The sequence below is a fragment of the Heteronotia binoei genome, chromosome 18 (assembly GCF_032191835.1).
Source record: "Heteronotia binoei isolate CCM8104 ecotype False Entrance Well chromosome 18, APGP_CSIRO_Hbin_v1, whole genome shotgun sequence".
NCBI lineage: Eukaryota > Metazoa > Chordata > Lepidosauria > Squamata > Gekkonidae > Heteronotia > Heteronotia binoei.
The window spans coordinates 40,992,653-41,015,575 of NC_083240.1; the positions used below are offsets into that span (position 1 = coordinate 40,992,653).

At 48.7% G+C, this 22,923-nt stretch overlaps 1 protein-coding gene across 1 annotated transcript in view; it reads left to right on the forward strand.

Moving 5' to 3' along the window:
• LOC132586988 (uncharacterized) overlaps positions 1 to 22,923 on the forward strand; it is a 44,129-nt gene that overhangs the window by 13,299 nt on the left and 7,907 nt on the right. Inside the window, exons 4-9 of the mRNA XM_060259160.1 lie at positions 546 to 658; positions 1,736 to 1,901; positions 3,901 to 4,129; positions 8,298 to 8,421; positions 10,688 to 10,856; positions 18,979 to 19,157. Coding sequence (XP_060115143.1) covers positions 546 to 658; positions 1,736 to 1,901; positions 3,901 to 4,129; positions 8,298 to 8,421; positions 10,688 to 10,856; positions 18,979 to 19,157 — 980 coding nt within the window. The remainder of the gene's footprint in view (positions 1 to 545; positions 659 to 1,735; positions 1,902 to 3,900; positions 4,130 to 8,297; positions 8,422 to 10,687; positions 10,857 to 18,978; positions 19,158 to 22,923) is intronic.

Here is a 22,923-nt window from a genome sequence, read left to right on the forward strand (position 1 = left end):
GTTTGACACCCCTGCTCTAACAGCCCCCCCCCACCCCCAGATACCCACAGATCAATTCTCCATTATTTTCTATAGGAATAAATCTCCATAGGGAATAATAGAGTTCTGATGACCCTGAAGCGGGGGGAGGGCCTTCAAACCAGGGGATCACCTGCCCCCGCCTGGGAATTGGCAACCCTACTTTCATGATACCCATTTATTTGCAAATGTACAAGCTGAGCACCAAAAAGAAAGCAGGGATCCTTATGGGGCTGTTCTTTTAAGCAGTTCCCCTCTCCCCACCTCTGCAAACATGGGCCTTTTTTACCCGAGCCTGTGTTGGCTGCATTCAAAACTGCCAAACTGTTTCTCTGTAGCCCTCGTTCATGCAGTCGGGTAGTGTTATGAATTGTTGCAGCTAGTAGCTTCCAGACAGTAGACAAGCACCTTCTTCGGGTTCTAGAAATGTTCATCAGCCAGCAGTCCTCCTTACAAATATTCTTTTAAGCTGATATCGGGCAAGAGTGCTTTTGTTACAAAACAAATTTTCACTTTCTATAAAATAGGTGCAAAGGCGTCCAGTCTGGCTCCTGAAATGGTTCATTTTCTCAATGACATCTACAACACTGTTGTAGCAGAAATGGAGCTGCTTTTGGCCATCTGTGAAGTCCAGAAGAAGGTAGTTCACTCTCCCATTTTGCTGGTCACCTTGATTTTATTGTTTTGAGTTCCAGCGATATGGGGGACTTGTACGCTGTGAGGTCCTTCTCGGCAGGGCCGAATTTAGCACCCTAGGCAAGGCTAAATTTTGGCACCCTCCCACCGCACTGATAACATCACCAAGTCACATTGGGGGAGGCGCCCAGTTTGGTGCCCCAGAAGGCCGGCGCCGTAGGCAATCACTTAGTTCGCCTAGTGGCAGGACCGGCCTGCTTCTCAGGTGAGGCTGGACCACTCAGAGATGGGGCGATAGGCTGGTTCTGCAGTGTTACTTATGGGTAGCCACACTAGATTACTCCAATGGTTGATCATCCTGTTCCATACTGTGGCCAGTCATGTGCTCCTAGGAAACCAACAAGCAGGGCAGGGAGTTCAAGGCCTCCCCTTGTAGCCCCCAACCCCTCCTAGCAGCTGCCTCTGAACATGGAAGGTCCTTTTAGTCTTCATGGCTAATAGCCATTGCTGGATCCCTCTGCTCCATTAATTTGTCTGAGCCCCTTTTAAAGCCATCTAAAATAAGGACCATAAATGGGACTTTATTCTTCCCCATAAGCAGTGAATTGCAACCACTTGCTTCTTTGGAGCTGTTCACTGCTATGAGAAGGGTGCATTCAAGGGCTCCGCTGGAGTAAAGGCTAAACCTGTTCTTTGCCCTGGGTGACCTCGCTCATGGACAATATTCCCTCTAACCTGTGGAGTCTAGTGAGCAAAAACTGTGACCTACTGACATTAAAATCGTGAGCTACAGCATAAATTAGTTTGCTGTGGGGCCATCATTCCTGAGCTAAGACAAAAATGTGTGAACCAGAGGCTAAAAAACTGTGAGCTAGCTCGCATTAACTCAGCTTAGAGGGAACACTGGTCATGGAAGATTCCGCCAGGAGAAGGTATATATATTTTCCTCCTGAGCTTCTAAGGGAGGAGAAATGGGCTAAAAGGCAGGAGAAGGGAATTCTAATAAGTACCTAGAATTATCAGCACCTTTGTCAAGCTATATTTGCCACTCACTTCATTATAGCAACTTCTGCCTTCATAGGAGAAAGATGCCCAAGATTGCGAAAGTTATTTCCAAGTATCCCAGCTGCAAATGGCAAGAAACCCTCAACAGCCTTCCAGGGAGTACAAGAGGCCCAAATCCATCGAAAGTAAAGACATCCATCTGGCCTTATTGAAAACACCAGTTTCTCAAGTAAATGGAGAAGGTACTTCCAAGTGTATTCATGAGATTCGGCAGCACATTCGTCTCAGATTTGTGTATCTTGGCTGGAATTCTAGACTTTTATCTTTGTAAAATTCTGTTTTTCAAGCTGCTGTTGATACGTTTCCTCACTCAACGTCTTTCTTCATCCCTGGTTTAGGGTTGTGTTCTTTTTCTTAGATCTGTCGGAGGGCGTTAAAACATTTTTCTAACACTGCCCCCCCTACACAAATGTAAGCATGTTTGCCTAATTTTGCGCAATTTATTCTGGCCTCTGGGTTTGGCTTTTCTTCTTAAAGAAAAGTGGTTTTGAAACCATGAATCCTTTGAAGCTTATCAAAAGTTCCTGACAGGAAGATGGGGCACATTGAACAGCCTGCTCGAAACGCAGCTCCTCCGCTGGTAACTGGTCTTTCACCTGCAATGCTCAGCTGCATGGAAGCACTGGGCGCATTCTGAGGCGCACTCGGTTTGCACAGGGTGGCAGGGACTTGGCTGGTGCTCTGAGTTTTCTGCCTTAGGAAGCATCGTGCTGCAGCAGGCGTAGATTCTGCTGCCGGTGTGCCAGGGTTTCTTGGCAGATAAATTGGCTCGAAACTGCTGTCGTGAGGTTTGGGTTGCATTAGGGTAGAGTTTCTTGTTTTTAGTACAGCCTTGGTTGTACTGAGAATAGCCATTGTCATAAGAACATCGGAAGAGCCCTGCTGGATCAGACCAGTGGTCCATCTGGTCCAGCATCCCATCTCCCACAGTGGCCAACCAGTTCCTCGGGAGGGCCAACGACAGGCCATAGAGGCCAAGATCTTACGACCAAACAAAATCTCAAGAGTGCAGAAAGTTCTGGAGACGCATCACAGGGAGCAGAAGAAAAGCGATGGGTGTCAAAGTTTGATAAACTTTTGATGAAAACAGTTTGGGTAACTGTCCAAGCTGTCATCTCTGAAGTTAACTAAGCAAGTCCTGACCTGTACCTAGCTATCACTGGATACAAGTATGATCAAAGGAATATCTTTTGGATATCAAAGGAAAAAAGCGAATTTAGTGTCAAATGATGCTCACTTGTCATTGACAAATAATTTCAGGGCTTTTTTTTGTAGCAGGAACTCATTTGCGTATTAGGCCACACACCCCTGATGTAGCCAATCCTCCAAGAACTTCCAGGGCCTACTGTGAGCTCTTGGAGGATTGGCTACATCATGGGATTGTGGCCTAATATGCAAAGGAGCTCTTGCTACAAAAAAAAAGCCCCGAATAGCTTGAATTGATTTCCTTCTGTATTCAAAGTCCCGCTCCGAAACTGACGCTGGTCCTTCATTCTTGCTTGATATAAATGATTGCTCCGTCTCAGATCTTTGTAATTCCTTGGAGTGTTGTTGCCGTGGGCTTTTGCGTTTCAAATAAGCAACATTTCTGCTTTCCGTGGCTCCTTAGAAAACATTGATGGTTTCAATTATAATGGTTTTAATCAGTAAGTTATATATATCATACTGAGATCATGTTTTTATATTGTAATTTGTAATTCTTATACATTGTGAGCCGCCCTGAGCCTGCTTCGGTGGGGAGGGCGGGATATAAATAAAATATATTATCATTAGGGTTTGTAGAATCTTTCGGGCTCAAGTGCCGTGTTCTACTGGAGAAAGTTTTCCTTCCAGACGTTTCGTTCTCAGCTGCGGAGAACATCCTCAGTGGCGTTGGAGCCGGAGCAGGCGCTCTGACCTTCTTGGCTGCTGTGCATTGAGTCATGGAGTCAATTGACCTTCTTGGCTGCTGTGCATTGAGTCGCACAGCAGCCAAGAAGGTCAGAGCGCCTGCTCCGGCTGCAACGCCACTGAGGATGTTCTCCGCAGCTGAGAACGAAACGTCTGGAAGGAAAACTTTCTCCAGTAGAACACGGCACTTGAGCCCGAAAGATTCTACAAACCCTAATGATGATGCCAGCCGTGAAAACCTGAAATCTTTGATAAAATATATTATTATTATTATATTTGGGTTTCTTACAGGTGCCCACTTGCATATCAGACCTGCGACAAACCTTCCCGTTCTCAGTTGCCCAGAGAGTGACTTACTAGGGGATTTGCTGTGTGCCATTATCGCAAGAGGATCAGAGAGTCTCTTAACAGTGTGCGAAAGGCTTAGGGGGAATCTGCTTCCCATGAGACTTCGTCAGTTTATTTGGATTAGTCGCCTCCTGAGGGCAGACTCCAAAAGCCAAAAGGCCAAAACGCTGGCGTAAGTATCCACAGGACTACGAGGAGGCGCTTAACGATTCCCTCGCTGTGAGGATGCTCTTCCGGGGAAGAGGTGTGCCATAACGACAGAATGAGGGGAGGGGAGGGGACGGTGGCTCAGTGGTAGAGCATCTGCTTGGGAAGCAGAAGGTCCCAGGTTCAATCCCCAGCATCTCCAAAAAGGGGTCCAGGCAAATAGGTGTGAAAAACCTCAGCTTGAGACCCTGAAGAGCCGCTGCCAGTCTGAGTAGACAGTACTGACCTTGATGGGCCGAGGGTCTGATTCAGTATAAGGCAGCTTCATATGTTCATATATGTTCATGAGTGACACGCATAGGCTTGTGGGTTTTGATCCCCAGCACCTCTCGTTAAAAGGAGGTAGCCGGTATTGGGGAAAGAGGCTCTGGGGAGCTGCTGCCAGTCAGAGAAGGAAAAATTGGGCCAGGTTTCAAAGTCTTTCTGCCGCTACCGCTTCCCCAGAGTACTCAGCTGCTCCTCGTGCAGTGGCATCAGTGGCCAAAGGAAAAACTCTAGATAATGTGATGATACCCAATTCCTGATACAGCCCTGCTATGCCACCACTTTGCTACCTTTCTGTTTGGGCCACTGAAGCCAGGACGTGTTTGCAAAAAACAAGACAATATCCACCCTGTTCCCCAGTCCTTGCAGAGTTTCATGTATTTATTTATTTACTTCATTTATTTTCCATAAGAGCTTAAGAGAAGCCATGTCGGATCAGGCCAATGGCCCATCCAGTCCTACACTCTTGTGTCACACGGTGGCCAAAAAACCTTCCCAGGTGCCATGAGGACGTCAATCAGTGGGGCCAGGACACCAGAAGCCCTCACCCTGTTGCCCCCCCTCCCAAGCACCAAGAATACAGGGCATCACTTGCCCCAAAGAATTCCAACAATACGCTGTGGTTTATTTATTTATTTGTAATTTATATCCCGCCCTTCCCACCAGGTGGCTCAGGGCGGCTTACAACATAATAATAATATCAGTGGTTAATAGCCACTGATGGACTTCTGTTCCATATGCTTATCCATTCCCCTCTTGAAGCTGGCTATGCTTGTAGCTGCCATCACCTGTTGTGGCAGTGAATTCCATGTGTTTTTCACCCTTTGGGTGAAGAAGTACTTCCTTTTATCTGTTCTAACCTGACTGCTCAGCAATTTCATTGAGTGCCCACAAGTTCTCGTATTGTGAGAAAGGGAGAAAAGGACTTCTTTCTCTATATTCTCTATCCCATGCATAGATAAAAAGTACTTTTCTCCCTTTCTCCCATTTTTTCCCTCCAGTGAGGACCCAGAGTGGTTTACAGCATTCTCCTTTTCTCCACTTTACGTGCCACTGTTTTTCAAACCACATGCATTTGCTTTTTCTTCTTGGGGACTGTGCTTTCCACCTCTCCAGTACAGTCGCGCACATTTCCTTTTGAAAAGAAATAGTGTAGAAAATGTTGTTTCCCTCTCCCCCACCCTCCAATGTAATGATTCTGGGTAGGACATGGCACCAATCTAGTTTTGGAAATAAGAACAGCAGAGGAACCCAGTTCAGTCTTACTGGAAGCCCAGAATCCAGTTTCCCTCAGCCACCCCTCTCAGAAGCCCACAAAGAGACATGAAGGCAGTAGCTTTCCCATGCTGTTGCAAACCCCTCCACCCTCTCACTGGTGTTCTAAGGCACCTTCTTTGAAAATGGAAGTTCCATTTACCTATTATGGCTTCTGATAGACCCAGGGGCAGAATTCTAGCAGGAGCTCCTTTGCATATTAGGCCACACACCCCTCATGTAGCCAATCCTCCAAGAGCTTACCAAAAAGAGTCTTAGAAGCTCTTGGAGGATTGGCTGCATGAGGGGTGTGTGGCCTAATATGCAAAGGAGCTCCTGCTAGAATTCCATCCCTGGATAGACCTAATCTTTTATTAACGTATTTTAAAGTAATCCAAGCTAGCTTCCCTTACCATGACATGCGGCATTAGATTCTGTAAGCTTATTAAAAGTTGTGTGAAGAGGTCCTTTCTTTTTGTCTGTTTTGCTCATGAGTGCATTAGACACAACTGGGGCACCACACCGGTTGTCATAAGAACATAAGAGAAGCCATGTTGGATCAGACCAATGGCCCATTCAGTCCAACACTCTGTGTCACACAGTGGTCAAAAAAATTATATATATATATATATATATATATATATATATATATATATATATATATATACATATATATATATATATATATATATACACATACATATACACACACACACACATATATATACACACTGTGGCTAATAGCCACTGATGGACCTCTGCTCCATATTTTTATCTAACCCCCTCTTGAAGCTGGCTATGCTTGTAGCCGCCACCACCTCCTGTGCCAAGGAATTCCACATGTTAATCACCCTTTGGGTGAAGAAGTACTTCCTTTTATCATTTTAACCTGACTGCTCAGCAATTTCATCGAATGCCCACGAGTTCTTGTATTGTGAGAAAGGGAGAAAAGTACTTCTTTCTCCATCCCATGCATAATCTTGTAAACCTCTATCATGTCACCCCGCAGTCGACGTTTCTCCAGGCTAAAGAGTCCCAAGCGTTTCAGCCTTTCTTCATAGGGAAAGTGTTCCAATCCTTTAATCATTCCAGTTGCTGTTTTCTGGACTTTTTCCAATGCTATAATATCTTTTTTGAGGTGCGGTGACCAGAATTGCACACAGTATTCCAAATGAGACCGCACCATCCTAATATAGGACTTTAAAGGTCAGAACGAGCACCGTAAGATCTGGAGGCACAAGCCAGAGTCTTTTTGGACCCATGCTTAGCTCTTCTTTTTGAAATCTGTGTAATTTATGAAGAAGAAGATATTGGATTTATATCCTGCTCTCCACTCCGAAGAGTCTCAGAGTGGCTCACAATCTCCTTTACCTTCCTCCCCCACAACAAACACCCTGTGAGGTGCGTGGGGCTGGAGAGGGCTCTCCCAGCAGCTGCCCTTTCAAGGACAACCTCTGCCAGAGCTATGGCTGACCCAAGGCCATGCTAGCAGGTGCAAGTGGAGGAGTGGGGAATCAAACCCGGTTCTCCCAGATAAGAGTCCGCACACTTAACCACTACACCAAACTGGCTCTCCCCAGCTCTTAAATGTGTGTTAGAATGTTGCTGGAGTTCTTCATTGTGGCTGCTGGTAACCATTTTGACTGAATGATTATTTCTGGCTCATTGAAACATATTTTTCTGATGATGAGACAAACGCTGACCTCTGCTGGGTGGGACTATGATCCACCTAGTCCCACATGCTCTTTCATTGGCCAACCCACAGAAGGACAACAAGCAAAGCCTCTCCTTGTTTTTGCCTTCCAGCAAGTGGTAATTCAAGGTGTAATGCCTCCGAACGAGGTGGATCCCCTTCGTCATCACGGCTAATAGGCATTAGTGGGCCCTGCATCCGTGAATTTGTTGAATTATCTTTTAAAACACAAATAAAAAGGTAAAGGTAGTCCCCTGTGCAAGCACCAGTTGTATCCGACTCTGGGGTGACATCGCATAACATGTTTTCACGGCAGACTTTTTACGGGGTGGTTTGCCATTGCCTTCCTCAGTCATCTACACTTTCCCCCCAGCAAGCTGGGTACTCATGAGCCCTGTGGCACAGAGTGTTAACGCTGCAGTACTGCAGTCCTAAGCTCTGCTCACGACCTGAGTTTTCGATCCCCGGAGGAAGCTGGGTTCAGGTAGCCGGCTCGAAGTTGATTCAGCCTTCCATCCTTCCGAGGTTGGTAAAATGAGTACCCAGCTTGCTGGCGGGGAAGTGTAGATGACTGAGGAAGGCAATGGCAAACCACCCCGTAAAAAGTCTGCCGTGAAAACGTTGAGAAAGCAACATCACCCCAGAGTCGGAAACGACTGTTGCTTGCACAGGAGACCTTTCCTTTTCCTTGCCATTGCCTTCCCCAGTCATCTACGCTTTCCCCCCAGCAAGCTGGGTACTCATTTTACCAACCTCAGAAGGATGGAAGGCTTGAGTCAACCTTGAGCTGGCTACCTGAAAACCCAGCTACCGCCAGAAATCGAACTCAGGTCGTGAGCAGAGCTTAGGACTGCAGTACTGCAGCTTTAACACTCTGTGCCACAGGGCTCAAAACACATATATGGTTTGTTAATCTTCTCAGATCTATCGAAAGAGAAGCCAGAGCGAGCTTTGGGCATGCAGTAGCACGGCGGATTGCCGAACTGAAACTGCGAACTGCCACTCGGTCACCAGTTTCAGGCCTTATTGAAAGTGCAGTTGTGCAGGTGAGTTGGAAACCCCACTTCTCAGTGGCATTGAAACCAGGGCAAACAACCCTTGTGGAAAACCCCTCATTGTTTTTTTTTTAATTAATTGTGGAGCATTTTTTCCATAGTTGATTTTAATTCAAGTACTTGTTTTTTGTTAACTACCTTTGCAATCCAACCTTTATTGCGGAGGCTCAAATTGGATTATGCGAATGACGCACGACACTACAGGGACACTATAAGACATCTAACCAAATGCGGCTTTTTTTTTTTTTGAGCAGGAATGCATGGGAATGCAGTCCCGGATAGCTTGGCCAGGGCTGCACCTCAGAAGAAGGGTTGCTGGCAGAGGGAAGGCACTAGGCAGCCACGTGCTCCCAGACCGTGCGCTCCATCCTCTCTGCCGCCTCCAGCTTCAATGGGATTGCAAAGAGAGCCAGAGATGTGGAGCCACCCATGAGCACCCTCTCCTGGGGAAAGCTGGGGCTGCTGCCACCGTGGCCGGTGCATGGGAATAGGCCAAGGAGGCAGCTGCCGAGGGCACCACCTGGCCTAGGGGGTGCCACCAGGCGCCCCCTCTTTCCACACGCAGCGTGTGTGCTCTTTGCAGCCTGCCTTCCCCAATGGAGAGCAGGCTGCATGGAGCACAGACGCTGCCTGGCCAGTTTTGCACGCCCCAGGTCTGTTACAGACCCGGGAAATGCGAAAGCGGACGGTGCCTGCGCAGTAGGGTTGCCAATCCCCAGGTGGGGGCAGGGGATCCCCCGGTTTGGAGGCCCTCCCCCCACTTCAGGGTCATCAGAAAGCATGGGGAGGGGAGGGAAATGTCTGCTGGGAACTCTGTTAATCCCTATGGAGATTTATTCCCATAGAAAATCATGGAGAATTGATCTGCGGGTATCCGGGGCTCTGGGGGGGGGCTGTTTTTTGTGGTAGAGGCACCAAATTTTCAGTATAGCATCTAGTGCCTCTCCCCAAAATACCCCCCAAGTTTCAAAAAGATTGGACCAGGGGGTCCAATTCTATGAGCCCCAAAAGAAGGTGCCCCTATCCTTCATTATTTCCTATGGAAGGAAGGCATTGAAAAGGTGTGCCGTCCCTTTAAATGTGATGGCCAGAACTCCCTTTGGAGTTCAATTATGCTTGTCACAGCCTTGATCTTGGCTCCACCCCTAATGTCTCCTGGCTCCACCCCAAAGTCTCCTGGCTCCACCCCCAAAGTCCGCAGATATTTCTTGAATTGGACTTGGCAACCCTACTGCGCAGTGCGCTCCTCGGAGCCCAGGAAGGATAAAATAACCCATTGTAAAAGCCGAAGAAGAGCCCATTCCAGTTTCTAACAATTGGTTCCTGTTGAGGTTGTCTGCTGCCGCTCATCCTTTCTTTTCTACTTTAACGGAGCCCTGGGGTGGGAGCCCTAGCTCAGTGGTAGAGCCTCTTCCTCGCATGCACGAGGTCTTGTCCCTGGCACCTCCAACTAAAAGGATCGAGTGGTATTCTCGCAATTCTTATTGCTTCATCTCACAATTTAAAATAAAAGTAAATGAAAAATGCAAATAGTTTCAAGTTTCTTCGTTTCTCCTAATTCTCTGTTTTTTAAATTTGGGGGGGGGGCACTAGTGGGCAGCTCACCTACGGCACCAAAACCCTTAGAACTGGCCCTGCCACCCGCTCCACCGCATGTAGCTCTCTCTCTTTCTCTCTCTCTGGCCATGGGGAGGGGGGCAAAACAAGGGCTGTGTGTGTCTCTCATTGGGCTGTCTGACAACACCCATCCATGAAATGCAGCCGATGGCACAATACTGTTCTGTGTTAATATGTGGCAAGTAACCTATTGAACGGGTGACGTCAGTTCCGGTGACATCTGGGGGTGTGGCCTAATATGCAAATGAGTTCCTGCTGGGCTTTTTCTTAAAAAAAAGCCCTAGGTTTATTCCTAAAGAGAGGTGATGGCAGGGGCAGCAGTAAAGCGATTTTGAGGACTACGAGCTTTTTCAGGCCAATCTGGGAAGTGGTGTTAAACTACAGCATGATGTTGCAGCTGTCTTAGTAGAGTTGTTTGCCATTGTATTAATGTGTTGTATTGTCTTGCATTAATTATGGCAGTAAAGCGCTTCCCTGGTGCAGTCATAACAAGAATTACACCCTTCTAATGGAGCTCGTTGGCTTCAGCATTCTTGGAACCGTTTAACTTTGCTTAGGACAGAGCTCTCCCTCCCATCTGGCTTGTTCTCGCAGCTGTGCCCCAAAACAAATAATTGTTTCCCCAACTTCCTCCTGACAGAATTACAGCAAGATCCCTTGCATGAGTCCTTTTGCTACGAATGAGCAGATGGTTTTAGAGTCCAGCAAAAGCTTAAACGTCTTGTACGTTTCCAGTGGTATCTACGAAGGGTACCTTATCCACTGGCTCTTTCCTCTGCAGGTGGCATTTCAGCAAAAAACACCAACAGGTAAATAATTTATAGCAAAACACGACTTTTGACTTCTCCTTTCATCATTCTTCCCCTGGGGGAAGCCTTCAGGCACTTCTGAATCAGTCCAAATGTACTGTTGATAGATATTTATATATCAGCTGCACCACTTTGAAACGTCTTCATCTGAGCTTGCTATTAAAGGCAAGCTCGCTCCAGCTTGTTTTGCAGTTGACTTTAATGTTGATTTTATTGTTAAATTCTCTATTTGTCTCACAATTTTTATGGGGCTCCGTAACCCACCCTGAGCCCGCTTACAGGGAGGGTGGAATAGAAATTGAATGAATGAATGAATAAAATGCATTGTGAGTATTGAGACCAGGGGTGGAATTCTAGCAGGAGCTCCTTTGCATATCAGGACACACCCTTCTGATGTAGCACGTCCTCCAAGAGCTCACAAGGCTCTTTTTTGTAAGCTCTTGGAGGATTGGCTACATCAGGGGTGTGTGACTTGATATGGAAAGGAGCTCCTGCTAGAATTCCACCCCTGAGTGAGAGTGTTTGGATGGGAGACCACCAAGGAATGTTAGGGTTGCTGAAAAGGCAGGCAGAGACAAACCACCTGTGAATATCTCTTGCCTTGAAAACCTTCTGGGGTCACCCTAAGTCAGCAGTGACTTGATGGCAAAAAAAAAAAGGAGAAGTATCCCTGGAGAGGAGGCCACTGAGACGTGATATGATCACCATCTTCAAGTACTTAAAGGGTTGTCATATAGAGCATTGGTCCCCAACCTTTTTGGCACCAGGGACCGGTTTTATGGAAGACAATTTCTCCATGGACCAGTGGGGATGCTGGGGATCTTCTTCGTGGTCTCTGTGCAGTCCCACACATGGGTCTTGCCGCAGGCAACGGATCCGTACCTCGGAGCTCCAATAGCTCGCCTATAGCATCTTTTGGCGTGCTTTCCTCCCGCCCTGGGGAGCAGGCAGCGACTGCGCATGCCTGGAGCGGGGGGAGAGCGCCCATTCCACTCAGTTTCTTCCCTACCGCCGCCCGGACATCACCTACCTCGCTGCGTTTCCTCCTTAGCTCGCTTTCTTCTTCATCCTTATCTCCATCTGGTATCGTATTCACTCGCCTTTTATTCCTTTCTATTTTCGTCCCTTAAAAATACAACAAAAAAAAAAATTCCATTTCTGCGCTTCCTTTCCCCTTTTCTTTCCCTCCCTCCCCTCCCTTGTCCGGAGCGCATGGAAGGGAAGGTTACCTTCAAAAAGTGCAGGCGCTGTGGGGCTAAGATCCCCACCACTGACGGCCACAGCCATTGCCTTTTCTGCCTTGGAGAAGCCCACCGGGTCGACTCCTGTGCACACTGTGCGAATTTCGGAAAACAGGCTCGTAAAAATCGCGCAGCAAGGCTCCGGAGCTTTCTGCTTGAATTGTCTTTGCGGGCAATGCCCACATCTGCCTCGCCGCCTCCCCCACCTAGAGCGGGAGATTCGGCCACTTCGGACGCGCCTCTCTCTCAAAAGCAGACACACAAGTCCGTAAAGAAAATTTCAAAGCACGCCGGGACCGGCCATAAGTCTTCAAAAAAGTCGCGTCACTCCGGCTCCGAGGACTCGGCGCCGAAAGCACCACGTCATTCGAAAGCGACTGATTCGACTCCGAGGAAGTCTTCCGAGCCGCACTCGACCGAGTCGCACCCGACCTCGCACTCGCATCGGGCCTCGACTTCGGCTCCTGACTCTATGGATGCCTCCTCGACTGCTCAACTCCGGCTTCCGTCGGAACTCTCGGCTCCGTCAGATGTAATTACTGACATGCCGCAGCTCACTCATCAGTCTTCTACGGCCGTAGAAGTGATTCCTATTCAATCTCGTTCACCATCGGTCCACAGCGTGGTTCCATCGGAATTCTTGGAACCCGACCCATCTGATCCGACTCAACACTACGCGAAGTCTTCACTTCGAATCGGATCTTTCCAGGACGTCGCACTTTCCCCCCTCTATAGGGATTCAGCGACCCAAAGCTCTACTCATCGACTTCGTTTGCATTCTCCAGAGACCCAGCACATACCGCGTCGGATTCGATCACGTTCCCCGACACCTATGCCTCCTCGGTTTCGCTCTCGCTCCCCGCGGAGACACCGCGATTCCGGCTCCTCCGCCTACTATGACCCGTATGACCCGTATGCTCGTCCGCGCTACGACTACTCTTCTCAGTCACGATCGCCTTCACCAAGGGTTAGGTCTCGTCATCGCCGATCTCGTTCTCCTTCCTACGAGGGAACTCACCGCTCCAGATATCTAGACCTCGGTCGTGATGTCGTTGCCCCTCGGATCCGCTATGACGACTCTCCTCGAACCCGAGCATATGATCCTCACCGAACCCGAGCATACGGTCGGTTCCGTGACCTTCCTCCAATCCGTCATTCTCCTCGAACCCGTGAAGTCGATCGACTCCGAGACTTTTCCGAGCTTCGAGAATCCGATCACCTCCCTCGGCAGTCGGCTCTGTCTCCAGTTCCTGATCGTCCTCGGGACCTCAACAAGCCCGTTACTATTCCCTCCGGAGCCACCACGGCTCCCATCCGGATTTCTCCGACTCGACCAGCCCAGGACACTCACGCTCCCAAGCTTCGGGCTTCGGCTTCGGAATCGATCGCTCCGCACCACTCACCCAATGCTGACGACTCCCATTCTGATCGGGAATCCTCCCTTTCATCGGATTCGGAGGACCACCCTGCCTCTGTCGCCTCGGAGTCTGCACCACAGCTGCGCCTTTCACCATCTGATGCTTCCAAAGCATATCTAAATCTCATCACCACTATGGCTGACGCTCTCCAAATTGCCTTGCCGTCTGACTCTCCTAAAGTTTCAGACATTGTACATGATTTAGTACAGGCTGACTTCCCACCAGGGTCGCTCCTTCCGATGCTACCTGTACATCTCGAGGGGTTGCGAGAGGCGTGGGACAAGCCGGCCTCTGTCCCACCTACCTCCAAACGATTTGACTCGCTCTACAGGGTTCATGCCCTGGATGCTAAATTCTTGGCTACTCACCCAGCGCCCAACTCTATTATAGTTCATTCTGCAACTAAGGCCAAGCCCTCACGACACCCTACACCACCAGATCGCGAAGGGAGAAAACTGGATACCTTGGCACGGAAGTTATTCACTCTGGCCTCTACCAATTCTAAGCTCAACAACTACTTGGCTTATTTTTCTGCCTATGTCTTCAATCTAGCCAATCAATTCACACCCTTGATCCCTTCTCTCCTTGAAACCTCTCAGAGAACGGCCTCCAATTTGGTCTCAGAATTGTCCAGAGTCTCCAAACAGCAGATAAACACCGTACAACATGCTGTTTCCTGCTCTTCCAGAGTCTTCGCCTCCTCCGTCGCCTTGCGCCGTCATGCCTGGCTGCGTTCTACTAACTTGCAGCCCGACATCAAGCAGAAGATAGAGGACCTACCCTTCGATGGCCTAGGCCTCTTCCATGCGTCCACGGATGAAGTGCTAACCTCTGTCGACGATGGCCGCAAACGCGCCAAACGTCTGGGAGTTTCCCAACCAAACTCCCAGCAGTTCAATCGACCGAAAACTTGGAGACCATCATTTCCAAAACGACAACGGTCACCAAAACAAGGTGACTACTGGAGGCGAAAGGGTCCTCAACAAAAACCTCATTTCCAACAGAGACCTAAGCCCCAGCAAACCAAGAAGACCTCCCTCCAGACTAAGCAGTCTCTTTGACTCTTTCAAAAACCCACTTGCTCTCCAAACCCCACCGTCCTACAGCACACGTCTCCTTCCGTTCCTTCCCAGTTGGAACTAGATCACAACCGACTCCTGGGTGCTGACCATCGTGCGCCTAGGTTACGCAATCGAGTTCATTTCTCCTCCTCGCCACCACTACTTCATTGCTACCCCCCCGTCTACACTCCTCCATCAGGAAATTCTGGACTTGCTCCAGAAAAATGCCATAGAACCCGTCCCTCCTCAACATCGAGGGACAGGCTTCTACTCGAGATACTTTCTGGTCCCCAAGAGGGATGGAGGCAAGCGTCCCATTCTAGATCTGCGAAACCTCAACCGACACATCGAATACAGGAAGTTCAGAATGATTTCCCTGCAGTCCATCTTGCCCCTGATTCCCAGGAATTCCTGGATGGCTTCTCTAGATCTCCAGGACGCTTACTTCCATGTGACCATTCGACCTCAGCATCGGAGGTATCTGCGATTCGCTATGGGCCAGGACCACTTCCAATATGTGTCCCTACCATTCGGCCTCTCCACTGCACCCCGCGTTTTCACCAAGTGCATGGCAGTGGTGGCAGCTGCTCTTCGCATCCGGAACATCCCAGTCTTCCCATATATCGACGACTGGCTTTTCATAGCTCCGACTCAACATCGACTGCAGAGCAACCTCAACACAGCTCTCACCCTTCTGAAATCCCTGGGCCTTCGTGTGAATGCTTCAAAATCTCATCTCACACCTACCCAGGACCTTAAGTTCATAGGGGCCCTTCTGCGCACTTCTCTCCATCGTGCCTTCCTCCCCGAGGATCGGGCACTAACTATCATTGCCTTAGCCAAGTCAGTTCAACAACAGCCTCGTCAGTCTGCATTCACAATCCAACGCCTGCTGGGCCTCATGGCCGCCACAACGTCTGTCCTTTACTTTGCCAGGCTACGGATGCAACAACTACAGCTCTGGTTTGTACGAGCCTACCATCCTCAGGCGCAATCGCAGAGCGTTTTACTCACTGTTCCACAGAGAGCACTTCTATCTCTCACGTGGTGGACTGTACCCGACAATCTGCTCGCAGGCATGCCGTTTCTACCGACTCCTCCGATGACTGTCGGCACAACAGACGCCTCCAAGTGGGGATGGGGAGCCCACTTAGAGGACAAGACCGTCAGGGGGCTTTGGACTCCCTCCGAGAGGGCCATGCACATAAACTGCCTAGAACTGATTGCTGTACACAGGGCCCTCCAATCGTTCCTCCCTCTGATAAGGGACCGACACGTTCAGATTTCCACGGACAATATGGCAACAGTTTACTACATAAACAAGCAGGGAGGCACCAGATCCCTCCGCCTGTGCCGTATAGCCGTACTGCTCTGGGAATGGTGTGTCAAGCACAACATCTACATGACTGCCATTCACCTCCCGGGTGTGGAGAATATTCTGGCCGACTCCCTCAGCAGGATTCGCATAGACGACCACGAATGGTCCATCAATCCGACCTACCTTCGTCGTATCTTCCGATGCTTCGGAACACCCAAGGTGGACGTCTTTGCTTCCAGGGAGAATGCCAAATGTCCTCGTTTTTATTCCAGGAGGGGCAACGATGCCTTCCTTCACAGCTGGACAGGTCCTCTTCACTACTTCTTCCCACCAACCCCCCTTCTGACACGGGTGTTGGTAAAGATAGCACGAGATGGCACAGACTGCATCCTCATTGCGTTCACGAGACTTCTGCAGATGTCCCGCCACACGTGCCGCCGCCTTCCTCCGGCGGGCGATCTTTTATCACAGGCCAGTGGCCAGAACCCTCGGGTTCTGGCCTTGGCAGCCTGAAGAATACATCCTCCTGCCTCTCCACAGAGGTAGCCAACATCATCCTCAACGCAAGGAAGCCTTCCACCAGACTTTCGTACCAACGCAAATGGAAGCGCTTCTGCTCTTTCGCGACTTCTAACCGCCTGCAGCCAGAGTCAGCACCCCTTAACCTGATCCTTGATTATCTACTTTCTCTACAGAAATCAGGGCTCTGTTATTCCTCCTTAAAGGTTCACCTTTCTGCAGTTTCTGCGTTCCATAACCCGGTTGATGGCAAAACTGTGTTCTCCCATCCTTTGTCTAAGTCCTTTCTTAAGGGCATGTTGCACCTCAATCCACCTGTTAAGCCCTTCGTCCCGACTTGGAGTTTATCGTTAGTCCTTTCCTGCCTGATGAAAGTTCCCTTTGAACCTATGGCTACCATAGACCTTAACCTTCTTTCCTGGAAGACTGCATTGCTGGTAGCCCTTACCTCAGGTAAACGGGCAAGTGACTTATGCGCCTTCCGTCACGATCCTCCCTACACTATTTTCCACAAGGACAAAGTTGTTCTGCGACCGGACCCTGCGTTCCTTCCGAAGGTCGTCTCCCAGTTCCACTTATCGACTTCAACTTCTCTACCAACGTTTTTCTCCAACCCATCCGACCAGGGTCAACGAGCCCTGCATTCTCTGGACATTAGAAGAGCTTTATCTTTCTACCTTGATCGTACACAACCTTTCCGTAAGGACCCCAATCTGTTTGTGGCCTACGGAAATCCTCACAGAGGACACAAAATCTCTACCCAGAGACTATCTAAATGGGTAGTTAGTGCCATCAGGTTGTGTTACGAACTGGCTAAACAGCCTCTGCCCGAAGGTCTTAAGGCCCACTCTACTAGAGCGGTCTCGACGTCTTCGGCTTTCCTGCAAGGCGTCTCCCTAGAGGACATTTGTGCGGCTGCATCGTGGTCCTCACCATCCACGTTCGTCTCCCATTATGCCTTAGACGTTCGTGCGAGACGTGACGTCTCCTTCGGTCAAGCGGTCCTCAGATCCATCTTCCACTGAAGTCAGGGGTGAGTGCATCCGCTTCCATCTCTATGTTGCATAATATTATGTGATTGGATTACGTGACTAACTTCTTTCTTTTACCAGCACCCTCCTCCAGGACATTTAGCTGGCTAGTCACCCATGTGTGGGACTGCACAGAGACCACGAAGAAGATAAACAGGTTGCTTACCTGTAACTGATGATCTTCGAGTGGTCATCTGTGCAGTCACACACACCCACCCAGCCTTCCCCGCTGCTGGCCTCTTGTAATCGTTGCTTAACTTTGTATAGTGTCAGTGCCAACGGCGGCTGGAAGAAACTGAGTGGAATGGGCGCTCTCCCCCCGCTCCAGGCATGCGCAGTCGCTGCCTGCTCCCCAGGGCGGGAGGAAAGCGCGCCAAAAGACGCTATAGGCGAGCTATTGGAGCTCCGAGGTTCGGATCCGTTGCCTGCGGCAAGACCCATGTGTGTGACTGCACAGATGACCACTCGAAGATCATCAGTTACAGGTAAGCAACCTGTTTTTTTTGCTGTCCCGGGCTGCCCCCACGCTCACACCCAATCCCTGCCTTCCCACGGGGGTCTTTAAATGAGGGGTAGGCGAAGGTCACTGCCACACTGCCCCTTCCGCCCACCTGGGACCCGGGCGAATGAAAGATGTGGGGCTTTCGGAGTGAGGCTGCGCTGCCTCTTTCATCCGCCTGGGACCTGGATGGGCGAAAGGGGCGGTGCTGTGTCTCTGCCTCACTCTGTGGTTCGGTTGCTAACAGGCTGGTCCACAGCCTGGGGGTTGGGGACTCCTGATATAGAGGATGGTGCAGAGTAGTTTTCTGTTGCCTCGGAAGGGTGGACCAGAACCAACAAATTAAAATGGGTGGACCAGAACCACCAAATTAAAACAGAAGGAGAGCCCACCACCTCCCATGGAAACCTGTTCCTCTGAGGAACTGCTCTTGTCAGGAAGTTCTTATTTACCTTTTATGTAAAGTCTGCCTTTCTCCCTGAGATGGAAGGCTCATGGCACAATGTGAGGCAATGCAATCAGTAATACATTTTTTACAGAGGAAATTGGGCTTTTTATAATGGAATGAGCCAGGAAGAATGCTTCAATAAAGGGAAAGAGACTGTGGACTGTCGTACTGTGTTTAACACGTATAGAATCATAGAATCATAGAGTTGGAAGGGACCTTTAGGGTCATCTAGTCCAACCCCCTGCACAATGCAGGAAACTCACAAACACTTCCCCCTAAATTCACAGGATCTTCATTGCTGTCAGATAGCCATCTAGCCTCTGTTTAAAAACCTCCAAGGAAGGAGAGCCCACCACCTCCCGAGGAAACCTGTTCCACTGAGGAATCATATGATCATATCATATGAGGAATCATATGATCTGTCGCTGTCTTCATTATCCTGTTTATGTAATTTCTGCATTGTTTGATGTGCCACATTAATACTTCAGCTTCGTGCCAGATTTCTCCTTGGTTTCAGTTTCTTAATCCTATTACGTTGCTAATTGAAGGCCCCTTCCTGTGATTTCAATGCGATCATTTAATTTTAGATGAACACCCCTATGAATTAGCCATGTACCTACATTCCCTGCGCCAGAACCTGTTCCCAAGCTGGGCAGAAGTCCATGCCGCAGCTGACACAGTGATGAGCTTTCTGGAGAGAGAAGATGCCACATTCTTCAATCACCTTTGGAGTTCTTTGAGAAAGAATATCACCATTGATCCTCAAGTAAATTTCTGTTTAGCTAGCTGAAATCTTTGCCTAAAGGGTAGGCTTTATGGCCAGTTGGGCATCAACTGGAATCTCTAGGGGGGTGGTTGGCAGAGCTGCTGGCAGCCAGAACAGTGACAGCAAAAATAGGTGTAAGTTTTTTCTTTAGAGAGCATTTGCCAGCATAATTGAGAAGACATTTGCATCTGATTAGAGAAGAGGTACAGGACTGGCTTGCTACTAAACGATACACTTAAGTGGCATTGAGAGCATTTTGCCGTCAATCAGAAATGGCTTGTTCTTAATAAAAATTGCAGAGAGCATTTTGCCAGAGAAATCCAGAAGGCTGTGCATGTGGTAAGAGAAGAGGTTCAGGATTGGCTTTTTCCTAAAGAACTGGCTTGCTCCTAGTATAAATATTGTAGAGAGCATTTTGCCAGAGAAATGCAGAAGGCTTCTGCATCTGGTAAGAGAAGAGGTTAGGACTGGCTTGCTCCTAATATAAATATTGTAGAGAGCATTTGGCCAGCAAAATCCAGAAGGTTTTTGCATCTGGTTGCAAGAAGAAGTTCAGAACTGGCTTAAGCTCCTAATATAAATATAAACACTTAGGTGGTACTGAGAGGATGAGAGATTTTGAAGAAAATAAAGATTTTGCAGAGAGTATTAACACTGAATTGAAACAAGAGGCTGATAACCCTGAAGGAAAAAGAAATACTCCTGGGAGTAGAATCTTTCGGGATCAAGTGCCGTGTTCTACTGGAGAAAGTTTTCCTTCCAGACATTTCGTTCTCAGCTGCGGAGAACATCCTCAGTGGCGTTGCAGCCGGAGCAGCCAAGAAGGTCTGAGTGCCTGCTCCGGCTGCAACGCCACTGAGGATGTTCTCCGCAGCTGAGAACGAAACGTCTGGAAGGAAAACTTTCTCCAGTAGAACACGGCACTTGATCCCGAAAGATTCTACAAACCCTAATGATGTTACCAGCCATGAAAACCTGAAATCTTTGATACTCCTGGGGAGGTTTTTTGACAAAATGAGCCTATATCTAGTGCTCACTGAATAGACCTTTCTTGTAATATTGTTAATGTTGTACTTCTTTATAATGTGTACAAAAGATTATATGACTCTTAAAAAGGCTTTACTAAACGTTGTTAGCCAGTATATCATAGTGTTGTTTTTTGGTTTTAGTTTTAACAATTTTATTAATAACATATCATTACTATCCCTAACCCATATGATATTTTCTAATCCCCCCTCCCTCCATTACTAGACTCCCGCCAAAGTTATATACTTGAGTTCACTTATAAAGGTACCCTTAACCAATCAATGTTCAATTTCTCCCTTTTCTCATATTCATTATTTAAAAATTGTCCAATGTCTTTTTACATTCCACTCTTTCTCTATATATCCTCTAAATTTCTTCCACTCCCTTTTAAACACTTCCAAATCGTAGTCTCTTAAAGTTCTTGTTAGTTTGTCCATCTCACTCCACGATAAAACTTTCACGATCCAGTCCCATTTCTCTGGTATTTTTTCTTGCTTCCATAACTGCGCATACAGTGTCCTAGCAGCTGAGAGCAAGTACCAGATTAGAGTTCTATCTTCTTTTGGAAATTTTTCCATTTGTAATCCCAACAGAAAAGTCTCTGCAACTTTCTTAAAATCATATCCCAAAATTTTAGATATTTCTTGTTGTATCATCTGCCAAAACTTTTTCGCTTTTCCACAAGTCCACCACATATGATAAAAAGAACCTTCATGTTTCTTACGTTTCCAACATCTATCCGACATCTTTTTACTCATCTTTGCCAGTTTTTTTTGGAGTCATATTGTTTGTTTTTTGTATTGCCTGTTATATGAACTGTCAGGGCTTTTTTTGTAGTAGGAACTCCTTTGCGTGTTAGGCCACATGCCCTTGATGTAGCCAGTCATCCAAGAGCTTATAGGGCAATTAGTACAGGGCCTACTGTAAGCTCTTGTAGGATTGGCTGCATCAGGGGTGTGTGGCCTAACATGCAAAGGAGTGTCTGCTACAAAAAAGAAGAAGAAGAAGATATTGGATTTATATCCCGCCCTCCACTCCGAAGAGTCTCAGAGTGGCTCACAATCTCCTTTCCCTTCCTCCCCCACAACAGACACCCTGTGAGGTAGATGAAGATATTGGATTTATATCCCGCCCTCCACTCCGAAGAGTCTCAGAGCGGCTCACAATCTCCTTTCCCTTCCTCCCCCACAACAGACACCCTGTGAGGTAGATGAAGATATTGGATTTATATCCCGCCCTCCTCTCCGAAGAGTCTCAGAGCAGCTCACAATCTCCTTTACCTTCCTCCCCCACAACAGTCACCCTGTGAGGTGGGTGGGGCTGGAGAGGGCTCTCACAGCAGCTGCCCTTTCAAGGACAACTTCTGTGAGAGCTATGGCTGACCCAAGGCCATGCCAGCAGGTGCAAGTGGAGGAGTGGGGAATCAAACCCGGTTCTCCCAGATAAGAGTCCGCACACTTAACCACTACACCAAACCGGCTCTCAGTTTGGTGAACTGTGATCCCATGTTGTTTTTTTTGGCTGTCAGAACAGTGACAGCAAAAATATGTGTAAACTGAGGCTGATTCCGCACTAACCTCGCTCCGCGCCAGGCTTCCGTTTCTCTCCGGAGCAAACTAGCGATTTCGCACCAGCTGCTCCGCGCTGCCGTTTTGCTCCAGGGCAACCCGTGATTTGCTGCGCCACAGCGTAAACCTGAAAAAACAGGTTTACACTGCAGCGCGGCAAATCGCGGGTTGCCCCGGCTCAAAATGGCGGTGCAGAGCAACCGGTGTGAAATTGCTGGTTTGCTCCGGAGAGAAACGGAAGCCTGGTGCGGAGCAAGGTTAGTGTGGAATCAGCCTGAGAGATCTCTTGCACTGCCTCTGGTCTTTTAAGGTTGAAGCCAGCAAATGTGTGACCTCCCCTGCCCCCCACTCCCACCCCAAGAGCTGGCCCTAAGTAGTTAGGACTTGTGGTCACTGCATATAATTGGAAACTGGGCAAGGGGGGGGTCCTGTGAAACTAGCGGGTGGAGAATTCCATCCTCTCGCTGCTCACCAGGCTGCCCGATTTCCGGCTTCCATTCACTCCCCCCCGGCCAGCCCAGCATCACCATTGCCTCCGTGGCTCGTGCAGTGAGGAGGAGCAGCGGCAATTCCTTCCTTCTCCATTCGCCTCTCTGCAGCTCATAGGGCTGTGGTGGGGGTCTCACTCTTCTCCAGCTAGCCCACCCATCTGAGCCCGCATTCACCTGCCAGCTGGTGACCTCTGCATCACATGATGGGAAGGCTGGCTCCATCACCTGCCCGTTTCCATAGCCACCCTCCATAGCTCATGCAGTAGCAGGGAAGGCAGTGGCAGCTCCTTCCCCCTGCACGCCTCCATGGGTCACATGGTTTGCATTCTTCCTTCCCCACTGCAGCCCCCTGCCCCACATGGATGAGGTTGGACCAGTGGGAGGGGCACTCTCTGTGCAAGCGCAGGCAATTTGTATGTGGGGAGGGGGGATTTAAACCCTTCTTCGTTTTTTAAGGTTTTTGGATTTTGGTGTGGTAAAGTGTGCGGACTCTTATCTGGGAGAACCAGCTTTGATTCCCCACTCCTCCACTTGCACCTGCTGGAATGGCCTTGGGTCAGCCATAGCTCTCACAGAGTTGTCCCTGAAAGGAGCTCTCTCAGGGTGTCTGTTGTGGGGGAAGAAGGTAAAGGAGATTGTAAACCACTCGGAGACTCTGATTTAGAGAGAAGGATGGGGTAT